Consider the following 16,315-nt stretch of genomic DNA (forward strand, 5'->3'; position numbering starts at 1 on the left):
TCGGTGCTCGTTTCGCATTAAACCTGATATAATAATAATTAAAAAAAAAAAAAAAAAACCGTGGCAGACATGTGAGTAGCAACCCATCGCTGTCGTTCTCCACTTTCCCGTTGCCTGGTGTGTGTTATTGCTATTGTAGCCTCAGCAGCAGCAGCAGCAGCGGCGGTCAGTGAGCCGTGTGGTGGCTCATTCTGCTGGGCTTGAATCTGCTCATTCAGAGGAGGGGGAAGGGGGGCGTTCTTTAAATTATTACATGGAAAAAGATGGTTCCGATTCGGGCTGGTTAATTGGATCAGAAAGGTTGTGATTTTTTTTCCTTCTCTCCATCATTGTATTCTTTTCAGCAGATTCCCCTGGCTGTGCCTGTGTGTTGGATGTGTAGCTTTAGCTGATTAGCCTGCTCGCAGTGAGTGGATGCAGCTGTGTGTCTCCAGTCAGATGTGGAGGCCCAGGTTAGAGCAGGAGCATAGTGCGGTGCTGCTGATGTAGGCTACAATGATAACAGTAATATTAATACTAACACGTAAAGCGACAACAGAGATTATACGTGTGAATGTTTGTTTGATCAGCTGCCAAACTCAGCTGCTGGTTGATGGATTTTTTTTATTTTTTTATTTATTATTATTATCCTGCCTGACCTGAGGAAGCATAGCTGGACTGGGAACTCTCAGAACTCACTGTACGACCCAAATCGCAGGATTTTTCCTGCTGTATTTTTGCTTCTTTCGGGATTTTCGAGCTTTTGTCAGATTATTCTTGACTTACACTGATCAAAACCTGGTTCATTAGTGCATAATTTATATGAGCAGATGCACTGTATGGAGTTGAAGCTGATATTAAGGAAAATAAATGATTGAAAAAGCAGATAGTACTCTGAGATCCTCTGGTTTGTAATGATGCTGGGACTTCTGCTATTATGTGGTCAAGCTCGGATACTATCACGCATTTTTTATTTGAGAATTACATTTTTAAGAGTTGTTTTTGAGTTATTCTAACACAATTTTAACTGCTTGTGTAGTAATCAGGTCTTTATATACAGTTAGATCCGTCACAAGATCTATGAAACTTGGATTTTAGAAAAATAAAGGATACAATGTCGTACACTAAAGGAAAATGCTTTAAAGTGCTGTTTGTAAACATTGGTACTGCTATCCCATTGGTAAAAATAATAGTGCTTTTCTTTTCGGCATTTTAACTAGATCCAGTGTAAGAACCATGATTCGGCCTGAATGTAAAGTTTTCTGCAGTTTAAGAAAGCGGTGCAATTGCCTTTTAGTTAGTAGGTCAAACATTATTATTTGCATGTTTTACAGATCTGCCAAAAAAAGTAATTTTTTTGTTCATATTTATCACATTTATTTAAATTTTAATTATTATTATTATTATTATTATTATGATTTGTATTTTTTAACTTCAATCAAATGTTTTAGGTACTCTAGGTTGCTGTTTTGCTTCCATCACATAAGCAGCTGCTACTGGTTATATGAAATATAATCTAATGTACTATTCCTACAAATTATGAAACACGAGGCTGAAATTAGTTCTAGATTTTCAGAGTGTGGTATAAAACCATATCATTACTTTTTTTTTTTTTTGGCGTCTGGACTTACTCGGACAAAATTTAGGACTTCTTAATATTTAAGGTGCAGAATGTGAATTTAAACGTGTTTTTTTTTTTCATTCATGTAAATAAAAAAGCTCCCAAGTAGCATTTCTNAAGCGTGCAGCAGTGTGAATGTAAGTAGATAAAAGGGATGGAGAAAGGACACAGAATCATACATCCATTTTCCAGCTACACGTACAAAATCAGTCCCTTTTTATTCCGAGTGACTAGGCAGAGCACTATTAGCAAAACACTAGAGTTCTTTGCAATTAATACATTCAAATATAATCTAAGAAACTGCAAAGTCTCTTAGATTAGATATATGTGGCTCATGTAATGAGATACAAAAACTGGGAACTCTCAGAAATCACTGTACGACCCTGTAAGTGCAAATAAATACAGAGCTGTGAAGAAATAACCTCCCATTTACAGGTTTCTTATGTTTTTGAATTTTGTCAAACTTCATTGACTCAAAACATTGGACACATTTTTACATCAGGCAAAGATAACTTGAGGAAATACAAAAAGTAGTTTGCTAGCTGGTGTGAGCTAGCAAACTAGCTCACACCAGCTAGTGTGAGCTAGCTAGCTCACAATACAAAAATACAGTATCTGTATAAAAATACAGATACTGTATTTTTATCTAATACAGTAAAAAAGCAAATGTTTCGAATAACCGGCAAGGAGTCTTTCGCATCTCTGCTTAATAATTTTAAGTCACTTTTCTTAGCAGGATTGTTTCAATTCAGCCTCCATTTGAGGCATTTTGAACATGAGCGTCCTTCTTCAACCAGATCTAAGCTGCACTTTGACTAGGCTACAGCACAACCTTTTTCTTAAGTTCATTCAGAGATGGACTTCATATGTGCTTTGTATCATCGTCTTGCTGCATAAGTCAAGTGTGGGTGGCCATTCTTCTCCCAGTCCAGACAAAGGAGAGGTGTGTGGAAAAAAAATGCATGACATAAAAAAAAAAAAAACATTTCTACTGGAAAGTTATGCAGTTTTTCTGCTTGTAAAGTAAGACAATGTGTAAAGGTGAATGAGAAGACTGAAGTTTTTGTTTTTTATCCTACAAAACTTCATGCATTGATTCCAGCTCATTCTTTTGCTTTTTGATTTGTTTTCTATTGTCTGTTCTATTTGCAATGCGCACTATTGTAAATAATTCGTATTTTTAATGCACAAATACACATGGAGATTTTGGAAATTTTTAAATGAACCTACTCAGTTACTCAATCTTTTGAATGGGAGTATGTTGTTTATTTTCTATAATTATGCAGTAAGAATGTTGGAATGGTGTCATTATAAGACACTTAATTCTGTTTTTATACATTTGACGTTCTGTATTTATATGAATCAGTTTGCTGTTGTTGCACAGAAACTTCCCCACTGAGGGACAATAAAGAATATTTCTATTTCCTATTTTTACTCTACATCCCAATTTCTTCGAGAAAAAAAAAACAACAACAACAACCTCCATCTTATTCACAAACAACAACTTGCTAGTGTGCATGCATAAAAAAAAAAAGTCCGGGATGCTCCAGAGTTCCCAGTCCACTCGTTGAACTATGAGCCCCTCCTCCAAGACACACCTTTTCCTCCGTGGTCCTCCGGCGTTTCTTACCTTCTTTCCGCTCCTCTCAGCGTCGTTGTCTGGCTGTGAACTCTCACCCCAGCTGCTTGGGAAATGTCACACAGGCAGGGAGGCCCGTGCTGCAGTAGGGGGGGCGTAATAGGAAGGAAAAAATAACATTTTCTCCATCTCAGCGCATCATTCAGCAGAGACTCTGCCGTGCAAGAGTGCCACATCCCGCTACCAACCACCAACAGCAGCAGCAGCAGCCGCCGCCGATAACGCACCGCAGTCTCGCTGCTCGTTTCGCATTAAACCTGATATAATAATAATTAAAAAAAAAAAAAAAAAACCGTGGCAGACATGTGAGTAGCAACCCATCGCTGTCGTTCTCCACTTTCCCGTTGCCTGGTGTGTGTTATTGCTATTGTAGCCTCAGCAGCAGCAGCAGCAGCGGCGGTCAGTGAGCCGTGTGGTGGCTCATTCTGCTGGGCTTGAATCTGCTCATTCAGAGGAGGGGGAAGGGGGGCGTTCTTTAAATTATTACATGGAAAAAGATGGTTCCGATTCGGGCTGGTTAATTGGATCAGAAAGGTTGTGATTTTTTTTCTCTCCATCATTGTTGTATTCTTTTCAGCAGATTCCCCTGGCTGTGCCTGTGTGTTGGATGTGTAGCTTTAGCTGATTAGCCTGCTCGCAGTGAGTGGATGCAGCTGTGTGTCTCCAGTCAGATGTGGAGGCCCAGGTTAGAGCAGGAGCATAGTGCGGTGCTGCTGATGTAGGCTACAATGATAACAGTAATATTAATACTAACACGTAAAGCGACAACAGAGATTATACGTGTGAATGTTTGTTTGATCAGCTGCCAAACTCAGCTGCTGGTTGATGGATTTTTTTTATTTTTTTATTTATTATTATTATCCTGCCTGACCTGAGGAAGCATAGCTGGACTGGGAACTCTCAGAACTCACTGTACGACCCAAATCGCAGGATTTTTCCTGCTGTATTTTGCTTCTTTCTGGATTTTCGAGCTTTTGTCAGATTATTCTTGACTTACACTGATCAAAACCTGGTTCATTAGTGCATAATTTATATGAGCAGATGCACTGTATGGAGTTGAAGCTGATATTAAGGAAAATAAATGATTGAAAAAGCAGATAGTACTCTGAGATCCTCTGGTTTGTAATGATGCTGGGACTTCTGCTATTATGTGGTCAAGCTCGGATACTATCACGCATTTTTTATTTGAGAATTACATTTTTAAGAGTTGTTTTTGAGTTATTCTAACACAACTTTAACTGCTTGTGTAGTAATCAGGTCTTTATATACAGTTAGATCCGTCACAAGATCTATGAAACTTGGATTTTAGAAAAATAAAGGATAGAATGTCGTACACTAAAGGAAAATGCTTTAAAGTGCTGTTTGTAAACATTGGTACTGCTATCCCATTGGTAAAAATAATAGTGCTTTTCTTTTCGGCATTTTAACTAGATCCAGTGTAAGAACCATGATTCCGCCTGAATGTAAAGTTTTCTGCAGTTTAAGAAAGCGGTGCAATTGCCTTTTAGTTAGTAGGTCAAACATTATTATTTGCATGTTTTACAGATCTGCCAAAAAAAGTAATTTTTTTGTTCATATTTATCACATTTATTTAAATTTTAATTATTATTATTATTATTATTATTATGATTTGTATTTTTTAACTTCAATCAAATGTTTTAGGTACTCTAGGTTGCTGTTTTGCTTCCATCACATAAGCAGCTGCTACTGGTTATATGAAATATAATCTAATGTACTATTCCTACAAATTATGAAAGACGAGGCTGAAATTGGTTCTAGATTTTCAGAGTGTGGTATAAAACCATATCATTACTTTTTTTTTTTTTTTTGGCGTCTGGACTTACTCGGACAAAATTTAGGACTTCTTAATATTTAAGGTGCAGAATGTGAATTTAAACGTGTTTTTTTTTTTCATTCATGTAAATAAAAAAGCTCCCAAGTAGCATTTCTAGTGCCTTGTAAATCCTTTTACCAATTCTCTGTCTGATAACCTCACATCTTGTTCAACCTGAATTTATTATTGGCCTGAAAGTTCAAAAAGTAGTAAAATTGCTTTCTAATGGGCAACTCTTCTGACAGTAAGTAAAAGAAACAAAACAAAACAAAAAACAATCAAAAACCAAAATGAATGGATTAATGATGAATTATTAGATTTTTGTTGACATTTTCTCATACTGGTTTATTTTTTCTTAACTTATTTTGAGCTGGAAAACAATAAAAGAGAACTTGGTACTTTTTTAAAAAAAACTGTGTAGGAATTTGGTGGTACGGAGTCCTTGCAGCCCAAACATTTTAGATAATATTCTTTTACCTTTTATCCATGTGGCATAAATTCTCGCTGTTTCAAAGTTAAGTTAAATTACAAAAATGACACTAAAAGCAAAATTTCTAAAATTCTGCTAGGATATCTTTATTATTTCAGTTATAATAATGTTGACTGTCGCTTAATTTGCTACATGGATTTGGACACATCTACTTTAGCCAAGCTATATACCTAAATAATGTTTAAGTGCCCATTATGCTAAATAGCAGACATATTTGCTGTCCTACCTGGGAAAAGTTACACTAGGAGCATTGCCAAGTGTTATTGGTGGGGTAATTGCATAGTCTGCATGCAAACAGATTCTTAATGGTGTTAGCTTTTAATAAGGGAAACATTCTTCAGATACTATGGACTCCTTCCAGTGTTATTTAGTCTGAGTATCATGATTATCTGACCAGACGTTTACATAGACTTATTGTGTTTTTAATCTCTTCTTAAGGCCCGAATTGATTTTTGTTTGGGATTGTTGTCCAGTTGGAGGGTTCTTTTTTTTTTTTTTTCCAACTTTCAATCTTTTGAAACAAACTATCACTCTCAGATGCAGATAATTTGGTTAGGATGTTCAAGAAAAAAAAAGCACCAACAACTGGAAGATGCTAGAACGCCAGTGTCCACGGCGATGGTTTCACGTTGCCACAGATTGAGAGGCAAACTTGTTCAAAGCTAACAGCCACTAGCTGAAAAAGTTGACAAACAAAATTTCTCCAGAGAAATTGCTTTTGGTTAGAGGAAACTATTATTGAGCTTTCTATCCAAAATGACAGTAAAGATGAGGCTTTCAAATCTACAAACACTGTTGTCAACCAGGGTGGTCATAGCGTTATGGTGTGGGGCTATTTTGCGTCCTGTGGCGTGGATACAATGCAAATTACACCCAAATTCTTCAAATTCACTTGTAATTAAGATATTAATTGTTGAATTTTAGACATAATTTACTGTTCCAACAGAAAAAGATCCTAAAAAAAATTAAAAATCAATGTTGCAGTCTGTTTATTTGTTCCACCTAGAGGAAAAAAAAACATTTAAAATATGTTGTTAGAAGTGTAAAATGACTTGTAGTCATTTTGATTGATTGACTGCATGTAAATTTATAACCACAACTGTAAATCTATTCCCTGAATCTCAGTGTCTTGGTCCCCGTCTTTGTTTCAGGGGACAGAGCCGTCATCCTCTCTCGAAGATGTCCACGCAGGAGGCTTACTGGCTCGTGAAGCAGCTGCCCAGTAGAAGATCCTGGGATTGAGACGTGAATCCCTTTACACCGATGGCCTGGACTGAGTAAGAAACTTGAGGCCAAATGTGTGACGGGGCACATTATTTTGTCTCTGTTGTCCATTTGTATGCATGTGCAGCTTAAAGCTGATGAATTTGAGAAGGCCTGCTCGTAAACTTTCACTGTCGACAGGTTTCAGCTGGCCTGCTGAAGCTATGGGGAGCTGCTGGAGCTGTCTGTACAGAGACCCCATCCGAGACAACCATCTCACCAAATTTAAGGTCTCCGTTTTAAAACTTTTAGCATGCAAATCCTTTGCTGTGCTGTTATTGCAGTTCTGGCCCATGTTGTTGGACGTAGTCAGCCTCTAAAACCTCTAGTCCTGTATATGTTTTTTCTCCATTTCTGTGAAATTCTTATTTTTATTAACCTTTATTTCACCAGGAAAATCCCACTGAGATTAAAAATAGTTTTTACGCAAGAATTTTGGGCAAGACTGACAGCAGCACACAGTTTACAGAACATTCACAGCTAAATAGAAAAAGTTAACAAATGAACTAGATTCCTAAATTAAATCTTTTATAGACAAATGATTTCTTCTCCAAATCAGTAAAAATGTCTTAAAATATTTAGTGATAACAGTAGCTGTTATCACATGTTTTTCTATTCCTGGTCCCATAAAGATGGATCAGAAAACTAGAACTTCTGTTGTTTTTTGTTTTTTTTTTAGAAAAAAAGTTTTTGTCAAAACTTCTTGACTTTCCACACGTGTTGAAAAGCTTCTCTATTTATTTCTTCTGCATTTAAATGAATTATTAAAACAAGTATTTAAAAAAAGCTTTAACACCACAGAACAATAGATGTAATACTTAACAGCATGAAATAAGACACTGATTATAATCTTGTTTTTTGTATCAAAAATGTGCCAAAGTTTTATTATATTTTTTTTTTTTTCAGTTTTTTTTTATACATCTTAACTGAAACTGGGTCGGTAAACACATCAACTTACTACATGCACTTTATTCTGAGTTTAGTAACAATCAAATTAATCAAGGAAAAAACTGTTTGATTTCAGTTATTGGCTGATGGATTGATGCATCTTTAATTATGACACATAAAAGATAAAATAATTTTTTTTTGCATCAAACAAGAATGGAGTAATTTTCTTAAGAGGCAAGGAAGAAAAAAAAAAAGAAAAACCTTGCAACACGCTTGCATAAATGCAATCTAAAAAAACATGCTTAGTGTATACCATTGTTGTATTTATTATTTTTTTTCATGCTTTATTTTTGTTGTTTCCATACGTCTCGTGATGTTATTGTGTTTCACCGTCTTTCAGGTCATCAATGTTGATGATGAAGGCAACGAGCTCGGCTCTGGGATCATGGAGCTCACCCAGACTGAGCTCATTCTTCACACACGCAAAAGAGACGCCATCCGGTGGCCATACCTCTGCCTGCGACGCTACGGCTACGACTCCAACCTGTTTTCCTTTGAGAGCGGCCGCCGCTGTCAGACAGGGCAGGGTGGGCAGCACTTTCTCAGTTTTTATGTATAATATGGTATTATTGTTGACCGCAAGATGTTTCTGTAATGTAGCCAGAAACATTAACTTGGTTAATGTCAAGTTGTCATAACAAAGACATTTTGAATAATGTCAACTTTGTATTAAAAGTGTCATAATTAACCAAATGACGCTTTATGACAACAGTCATAAATATTCATGAAGACTTATTGATGTTCATAACATGTGTTATGTCATGTTTATGACAGTGTCATGTCAGTCTTATTCACCCCCCTTCAAATAAAGTGTTACCGTATAGGTATTTCTCTCTAGTTGTAGAGATGGGTCTTTTCAGATGACCAATATATTTTTTTTAACTATTTGAACACACAACAGCATTGCTGAATTTCATGTTCTCTTGTCTTTCCCATATTGAGGAGTTGTTAAGAGTAATTACTCTTTGTAAATGGATAAAAATGTTCCAGTGTAATTTATTTTCTAAGGTTGTTTTTCAATGTGCCATTAATACATTTTAATGTATTTTGCATAAGTGCTAGGTATGTCAATGATCTTGAAGGGCAATAAATGAGTTTTTTGGTGTTTCTCTTGCAAAATTGTTGCTGTACTGTTGGTCTATTAATGGTTATGGGTCATCTAGACTCAACGGGGTTAATGTGCAGAATTGTTGGCCTGTTGTTTTTAATGCAATTTTCTCCCTTTTCATTTTGCGTGAACCTCTGAGGCCATATAAATAAACTTGCCATGCTATGCCTGGACCTTGTTTTATCCCTTAAATTCCTCTTACCTGCCATGTTTTGTTTGTGTTTAAACCAGGAATCTTTGCATTCAAGTGTTCCCGGGCTGAAGAGATCTTCAACCTGCTCCAGGAGCTGATGCAATGCAACAGCATCAATGTGGTGGAGGAGTCAATGATGATGAGTCGAAGTGGCCACACGCCAGAGATGGACATGTCTCGGACACCACAGACTCCCAACAGTGAGTCACACCTGCTCATGCAATGCCTGCCAAACTTGCATGCAGCAATGCATTGATAGGATTTCTGCAAGCTTCAATCAATTTAAATTTTAAGAGTTGAACGATTTACAAAAAAAAAACAAAAAAAAAAACAAGGTTATCCTTCCTAACAAGCATCTCATATTTAAGTGATTGAAACAGGTTAAATATACATTTATTCACATAGATTTGTCCTTGACACCTTAAAATGCAATGCAGAAGGCTTAGTAGTGATTATTGTAGACAACTACTGTAGTCCCTACTTTTAAGCTAAACAAAGCTTGTTAAATCTTCACTTTTTCCACAACAAAGTATCTGGACAACCAACAATAACCCTTTTTCAAATCTTAATTCCAAGCAAAAATGTGTTCATTTTTATGCACTCAATATTCAGTTCTCCTCCTCTTCCTTGAATCATTGTGTCAATGCAGCCCATCTCACGGAGATGCCATGATCGCCTGCTGAGCTGCAATGGAAGCCCAGATTACTTTGTCATCTGCCTTGTTGGGTCTGGTGATTCTCTGTGGGGTTCAAGGTCAGGGGCATTTACTGGCCAATCAAGAACATTGAGTCGGCTTTTGTTGCCTTTGGCAGTGTGGGCAAGCGCCACGACCTGCTGGAAAATGAAATCAGCATCTTCATACAGCATGTCAACAGAGGGAAGCATGAAGTGCTCTAGAAGTCTCTGGTAGACGGCTGCATTGATTGTGGACTTCAGAAAATACAGTGTACCAGCAGATGATGTGTCACCCCAAACCATCACAGTAATGTCACACTGGACTTCAAGCAATGTGGATTCTGTGCCTCGCCGCTCTTCCTGAAGTCTACTCCTTGTGAAGCTTCCACAAATTCTTGAATAGATTTTGCTTGACAATCTTCTCAAGACTGCAGTTTTCCCTGTTGCTGGTACAACTTTTTTCTTTCCACTTTTTTTTTTTATTGATATACTTGGATAAGCCATGGTGTCCAGAAAGGGCAGGTGTCCTGTCACTTTTAGACGCGTTTCTGTTCCAACAGAGCTAATTGAAATGGTTAAACTAACTCTTCTATATGCCATAAAGTTCTTCAGATGCCTGTTAATGAACTATCATTTAAATCAAGTGTGTTGACCCCGGGAAAGAACTAAAACATGCGGGAGACCAGCCCTTGAGGATTCACTTTGGAAACCCCTGATTTAGAAGCTGCTCCTCTACTGCCCTCAAGTGGTGAAAGAAAGAAACCACAAGTTTTTACACTCTTTAAATCAGACATCTTCTGCATTACTAATTTATAGTTTTCCTTAAGGATTAGAAATTAAAGTCTAAGTTCTTAATGTCAATTTACTGTAATTTTCACAGTTTCTTTTCACCTTCTCAGAATTAATTTTGTGGTGAAATCTTCTTCAGTAGTTCAGAATTTCTGTAGGTTTCACTAACTTAAATTTAAAACATTTTAAGATCTTTTAGGGACCATTACCATTACCTGTAACTCCACAGAAATGTATTAACTTTGTCCAGCCAAGTGGCGAAAAATTTGTGATGGATGCAAAACAGCTAGCTAGCTAAGAGTATGCAAGTAGTGATATACTGGTAGCCTCAACCACTTCGAATCACAGAATGCTTGGCAAGTGACAAAAAAATAATGCTTAGAATATATTTTAGATTAAGCAGTCCTGCCAAGACAACATTTGAGACCTGTGATTAATATATCAAAGACCAACTTAGTTTTTCAAAATGAATTTAATACATTTTAAGGCCTTAATTTTGGGTGCATTAGTTTAAAGCTTTTTAAAGATTCACAAACATCCTGTATCTCCCCAACTCCCTTCCCACATTTAGAATGTTTTCATTAATATCAACACAATTATATATATCTTTTTTTTTTACAAATGAGGTCAAATGCCTTAAGTGCTTGTTGAAATAACCATCTGTTTTAAGTACTGTAAAGAAAATAATAAATCCAGCCAAATATTTTGAGTTGATTGTCACCTTCCTGGTTTCTCTTGGTCTGTATTGTCTATAGCTCCAGCTTTTCCCGTCCAGTCCTTTCCAAACGGATATCCAGGTTATCCCATCAGAGGGGATTCCTCCCAACCATCTCTTGATGACCATGGACACAGCCTCATGGCTTTGGAAGACCAGGTAAGTCCTGTTTGCACCTCATAGCATATTTCCTTTGAATCCCAAGCTTGAACCTGTCTGTATTTCCCAACAGACTCACACCTATGTGAATACTGTGAGTATGGACGGAGATCTTTCCATGCGCCACTGTGTGCACTCTCTGCCTGAGGTGCGGCCTAGCGCTTTGCCCGAAACGACACGTGGAGCCATGCCGGTCGGAGGCCAAGGGAACCCACAGTCCAACATGAGATGCTGTCCGCTTGAGGAGCGCAAAGACCCCCAGGTGTTCCTACAGCCGTCCTCGCAGGAGGTCAAGTTCATGTTGGGGCCCACTCCAGCTCAGCGCCATCTCATGGAGAGGGAGAGGCTCGGGCACAATCCTCACAACCTTCAGCCAGCAGAGGGTGCTACAGGTTCAGAGACGGAGGGGGACGAGCCTGGGATGCACTTGTGCAACTCCCACTCCTATCACCATTTCCATCACCACATGCACCGGCATCCGAGCCACGAGCACCCAGACAGCTCCCAGAGCGGCGAGCTCACCTACGAGAACATCAACGGCCTGCGGAGCGGCCGAAAGCAGCGCCTGAGCCCCAGCAGCGTATCGCAGTCTGTGGGCTCGAGCAGCAGCAGCAGCACTGGGGATAGCCACTCACACTCACTGTTGCACTCACATGGCCACGGCCCTTCATCCCTGCCGCCTCAGGGCTACGCCTGTGAGAGGGGCATGGGCGGAGGCCACCGCCGGACAGCTCTTCTCAACTACGAAAACCTGCCCTCACTGCCACCTGTGTGGGAGTACAGCGCTTTGCAGCGGGACGATGAGCAGGAGGAGGACGATGAAGATCAAGATGAGGACGAATATGAAGAAGAGGAGGATGATTTTGACGAGTACGAGTTCTCAGAAGGCCCAGGAACGCCCAACGGGTACCACCAGGACAGTCGGGGTATCCACCGAGACGCCCTTCAGAACTATGTCAACACAGAGCAGGTGCAGCCGCCCCGGCTCCGGCACCCCTGCCCCCCGCATCCTCGGGCGTGTCGACCAGACAGCGCGGGGCGAATATTTAGCTTTGATTTCCGAAGGCGATCACGTTCAGGGGTCGGAGGTTGCGAGCACGGTCACATGCCTCCTTCGCGGCAGCTGAATTACATCCAGGTGGACCTGGAGGAAGAACCTCCCCGCCAAGCCCTTGGCAGCGGGGGTGGCCAGCCACAGCACCAGCGCCTACCACCCAAACAATGTGGCCCGCCGGTACCCAGACGCAGCGAGTGCTACGCCGTAATTGACCTGAAGAAGACCGCTGCCATGTCCAACCTGCAGAAAGCGCTGCCCAGGGATGATGGGACTTCCAGAAAGACTCGCCACAACAGCACAGACCTGCCTCTGTAAATGAAGTTCAGACTGGAGACAGATGAAGGCCTCATCCTCATGTTAGCACACTGGACCCTTCACTGTCATCCATCCATTCAAGCGTGGGCTGTCTAAAACGGTACAGGTACCTAATTAGAGACTCAGTGAAAGTGAATTGTGAATGGAAATGAGAAAAGTCTGAGGAGAATTTGAAGTTATCTTTATTTGTCAAACATCAGGTTAAAACTTTCTTAAGAGCATCAAGTTTCATATAAATGTACGAAGGCAGTGCCTTGCAGAAGTACTCGTGTCTCTTAAAGTTTTTCACAATTTGAAATCTTGTTTGAACACAAACTTAAATGCCTTTTTGGAGGGATTTTATGTGATACACCAACACAAAGTAATACCCAACTGTGAAGGGAGTAAAAATCAGTATTTTTTGACAGGTTTAAAAGATTTACAGCCTCTAACAGGCTTTCTTCCAGGTTTGAACTGGAACTAGCTCCATCCATCTTCTTATCAACTCTGACCAGCTTTGCTGGTCCTACTAAGGAAAACTGTCTCCACAGCATGATGGTGCCACCACTCTGTTTCACAGTGAGGATGATGTTTTCAGGTTGATATAATTTTTTTATATAGACCAGAAATTTCAATTTTGATCTCATTTGTCCAGATCAGCCTATTCCAAATATTTTCTGTGTCCCTCACATGCGTTGAGTTTAGAACTTCTTGTGGCTTAATTATTGCAAAGATTCCAGAAATCACAAATTTGTGGTGGGCATGACTCCTCATCATGTGGGCAGATCTTCCCACCTCAGCTGAGGATCACTGCAGCGCCTCTACATCCACAGGAGTAAAATCATGTTTATACAGAGACAAAATGAGTCACAGGTGAAAAGTATTGATTGATTAGATGACTTTGGAAGTCGGTTAGTTGCACTGAACTTTACTACCATTGTGCTGGTCTGTCTCATAAAATCCCAATGACATGCATTGATTGGTTCAGGTATGACAAAGTGTTTTGCAAGACGCTGTATTCTTCTAAATATGATGCTTTATGCTTCGCTGTTGTCCAACAGAGGTCTTCATTTTTGGTGGAAGAAGTCATTGCCATACGGTATTTATCAAGTTAGATTTTACTTGCATTTCATTCATGTTTTTTTTTAACATGTAATATTCTAAACATCAGAGATGCAACAGTCATCAGAGAGGAACCATTGATGGCATGAAGGCAGGTCAACGGTTTCCTTTCTGACCGGTGTTCATACCTCATCACAAGCACTTAAGTCTAATGTTGTGGCTCGTATGTTTATTACTGTATGCCTAAAAAGCATTTTGCACACAATCCTATGGAATTGTATCGAATCATATTGTAGAAGCCGTCTTAACAGAGCAGAGTTTGAAATGGGGGAGAGGGGAAACGGGATAAAAAGAAAAGATTGGGAGATTTGGAGAGCGGTACTTAATGATGGTAAACGTAGCACACGTGGAGTAAATCAAGTTTGGCTCTCTGCTGTTGGCATGCAGAAATCAAAACCGTAGCATATCATCCTCAGTCACATCTCCTGCATATCATTCCTGACGCAAGGGAGGGTGGGTCCATGCCAGTCACGTTGCACTTTTGACTTTAGGCCACTTTGTCACCACTGCAGCCACAGGTTGGGTCCTTTTTGCCACAAAAATGGGGGCCAAAGGGACACTGTTCGACATCAGCTTCAATAGTTTAATAAAGTGTTCTCGGTTAGAGACGTTGACGACCTCAAACAGTGGCATTAAGCTGTAACCTCATGGGAACTGAGCTAAATCTATGATTTGTCAGTTATCAGGGCTGTTTTAAAGGGAGTTTAAGCATGTTGCAAAGTCATAAAGTTGCTTTTTTTAAAGTTATTTATAAACCGTCTCAAATATTTATTTATTTATAACATATTTATTTAATCATTTAAAAAAAAGTGTAATTTATTTTTCCTCCATACAGTGACCAGCGTTTTGTAGTCCAGTAGGTAATCTGGAGACCAAAGTTTCACCTCAAATTATCACTGGACTCTGGTGTATTACTGTTATTAATATGCTTAAGTATATTTTTGAAAAAAAAGAAAAAGAAAAAGAATGACTGTATTTATATTTTAAGTGCCAAATTGTAATTGCTACCAGTAGGAAGAATTAAAAAGTAAAATGTGCCATAGGGATTGTTTTTTTATGGGGAAATTGGGGGGAGAGATGAGGCACAAAGTGAAAATGGGTGAAGAGGGGTACAAATAAATACAACAATCCAGTTTTTTGAAAGTTTTTCAAATTAAAATAATAAAAACCACACATTCCACCTCATCCACATCAATAGCCATGCTAAAGGGAAACACGAGAAGGATAATCTTTTAGTCTGATAATCACTGTTCTGGTGGATTTTTGCTGCTACTTGTACATACTAACAGTAGCCCATATAAGCTACAGGTACATGTCAAAATGAGAAAAATAATGTGATGTCAGACTTTTTACCATGTTGTCAATAGGAATAGTGTCGTCGTCGTCTTCTGGTTTTATTTGTGGGCGGCAGGAATGTCACGGCTCATTTCAGAGGGGGTCAGTGTGGTCAAAACTTCGTTCCATGCAGACAGATTTATCCTGAACTGACTGAAAGAAAACGCAAGGGAATCACAGGCATCCATCTTTATTCTGATTGCTCATATTAGCTTTGCGTGTAAAGCTGATGGAAAGAGAGATGTTTTTAGATTTACGCTTGTGGAATCATTGGAAGGCAGATTCACTGTGGCGTTTAACTCAAGGTGATCTTTTTGTCCTTCAGCCAGAGTGTTAATTTGAAACAGGTGCAGACTCTCAACTTCTGACAGGGAGTTGTTTTTGGCCTCATAGACTGCTATAGGCATTAGACCAGTGTTTCTCAACCCTGGTCCTCACCGCCCCCCTGCTCTGCATGTTTTAGATGTGCCTCTATTCCAGAGCAGCTGATTCAAATGATTGCATGACCATCAAGTACTACAGAAGCCTGTTAATCACCCATGGATACAATTCAGGTGTGTGGCAGAAGGGAAATACCTAAAACATGCAGGACAGGGGGGCGGTGAGGACCAGGGTTGAGAAACATTGTGCTAGACAAAGGAAAACACTGCAGATCACCATGTTAGTAAAACATATGTTTTATTTCCCCCCAAAAAAGATTTGAAATACTTTAGTCATGGAAAAAATATATCTGTATTTCAGTGATTGTGTCTTTCTCCACATGGTACGTAAAATTCAGATTTTATCTGTGTGTCTATCAATTAAAGAGGGGGTATTATGAAAAATCCTCTTGAAACTTTATATAGTTTTCTGTTATTCTCTCAACAAAATAATACTTGGTGGACCTGGGCGTTTGCTGAGGCCGTCATAGGAACTTCCTCTCAGTCCCAGCACTTGTAAGAACAAGTGTAAACAACATAATGGAGGAGCATTGTTGTGACGATGTCTTGAAGGCAGCGTGTCGGAAAGAGCAGGAGCTTAGGAGACGTAGGCCCACCTTCGAGGCTTCAAATTGCTTCGTCAAATTTATTTTAAGTCATGTTGATATATGCAGC

At 39.2% G+C, this 16,315-nt stretch overlaps 1 protein-coding gene across 3 annotated transcripts; it reads left to right on the plus strand.

Moving 5' to 3' along the window:
* Positions 1-31: 31 nt before the first annotated feature.
* LOC103137809 (fibroblast growth factor receptor substrate 2-like) lies at positions 32-15,280 on the plus strand. Of its 3 annotated transcripts, none has more exons than XM_007551748.2 (7): positions 32-71; positions 6,715-6,840; positions 6,968-7,056; positions 8,115-8,301; positions 9,114-9,275; positions 11,295-11,413; positions 11,487-15,280. In XM_007551748.2, exons 3-7 carry the CDS (start codon positions 6,991-6,993, stop codon positions 12,783-12,785), a joined length of 1,833 nt encoding a protein of 610 aa, XP_007551810.1. In that variant the 5' UTR covers positions 32-71; positions 6,715-6,840; positions 6,968-6,990; the 3' UTR covers positions 12,786-15,280. The 3 variants fall into 3 exon arrangements, with proteins under 3 accessions (XP_007551810.1, XP_016527011.1, XP_016527012.1); XM_016671525.1 differs by lacking the exon at positions 32-71 and adding an exon at positions 80-300; XM_016671526.1 differs by lacking the exon at positions 32-71 and adding an exon at positions 3,126-3,773.
* Positions 15,281-16,315: the final 1,035 nt, after the last annotated feature.

This window comes from Poecilia formosa, unplaced genomic scaffold (assembly GCF_000485575.1).
Source record: "Poecilia formosa unplaced genomic scaffold, Poecilia_formosa-5.1.2 Scaffold2, whole genome shotgun sequence".
Classification (NCBI taxonomy): Eukaryota; Metazoa; Chordata; class Actinopteri; order Cyprinodontiformes; family Poeciliidae; genus Poecilia; species Poecilia formosa.

Excerpts from the sequence above, each read along its gene's own strand:
- LOC103137809 (XM_007551748.2), top strand. The coding sequence starts at position 6,991 with ATGGGGAGCTGCTGGAGCTGTCTGTACAGAGACCCCATCCGAGACAAC. Across the intron at positions 8,302-9,113 it reads CCGCTGTCAGACAGGGCAGG|GAATCTTTGCATTCAAGTGT; the intron begins GTGGGCAGCACT and ends TGTTTAAACCAG. Across the intron at positions 9,276-11,294 it reads GACACCACAGACTCCCAACA|CTCCAGCTTTTCCCGTCCAG; the intron begins GTGAGTCACACC and ends TATTGTCTATAG.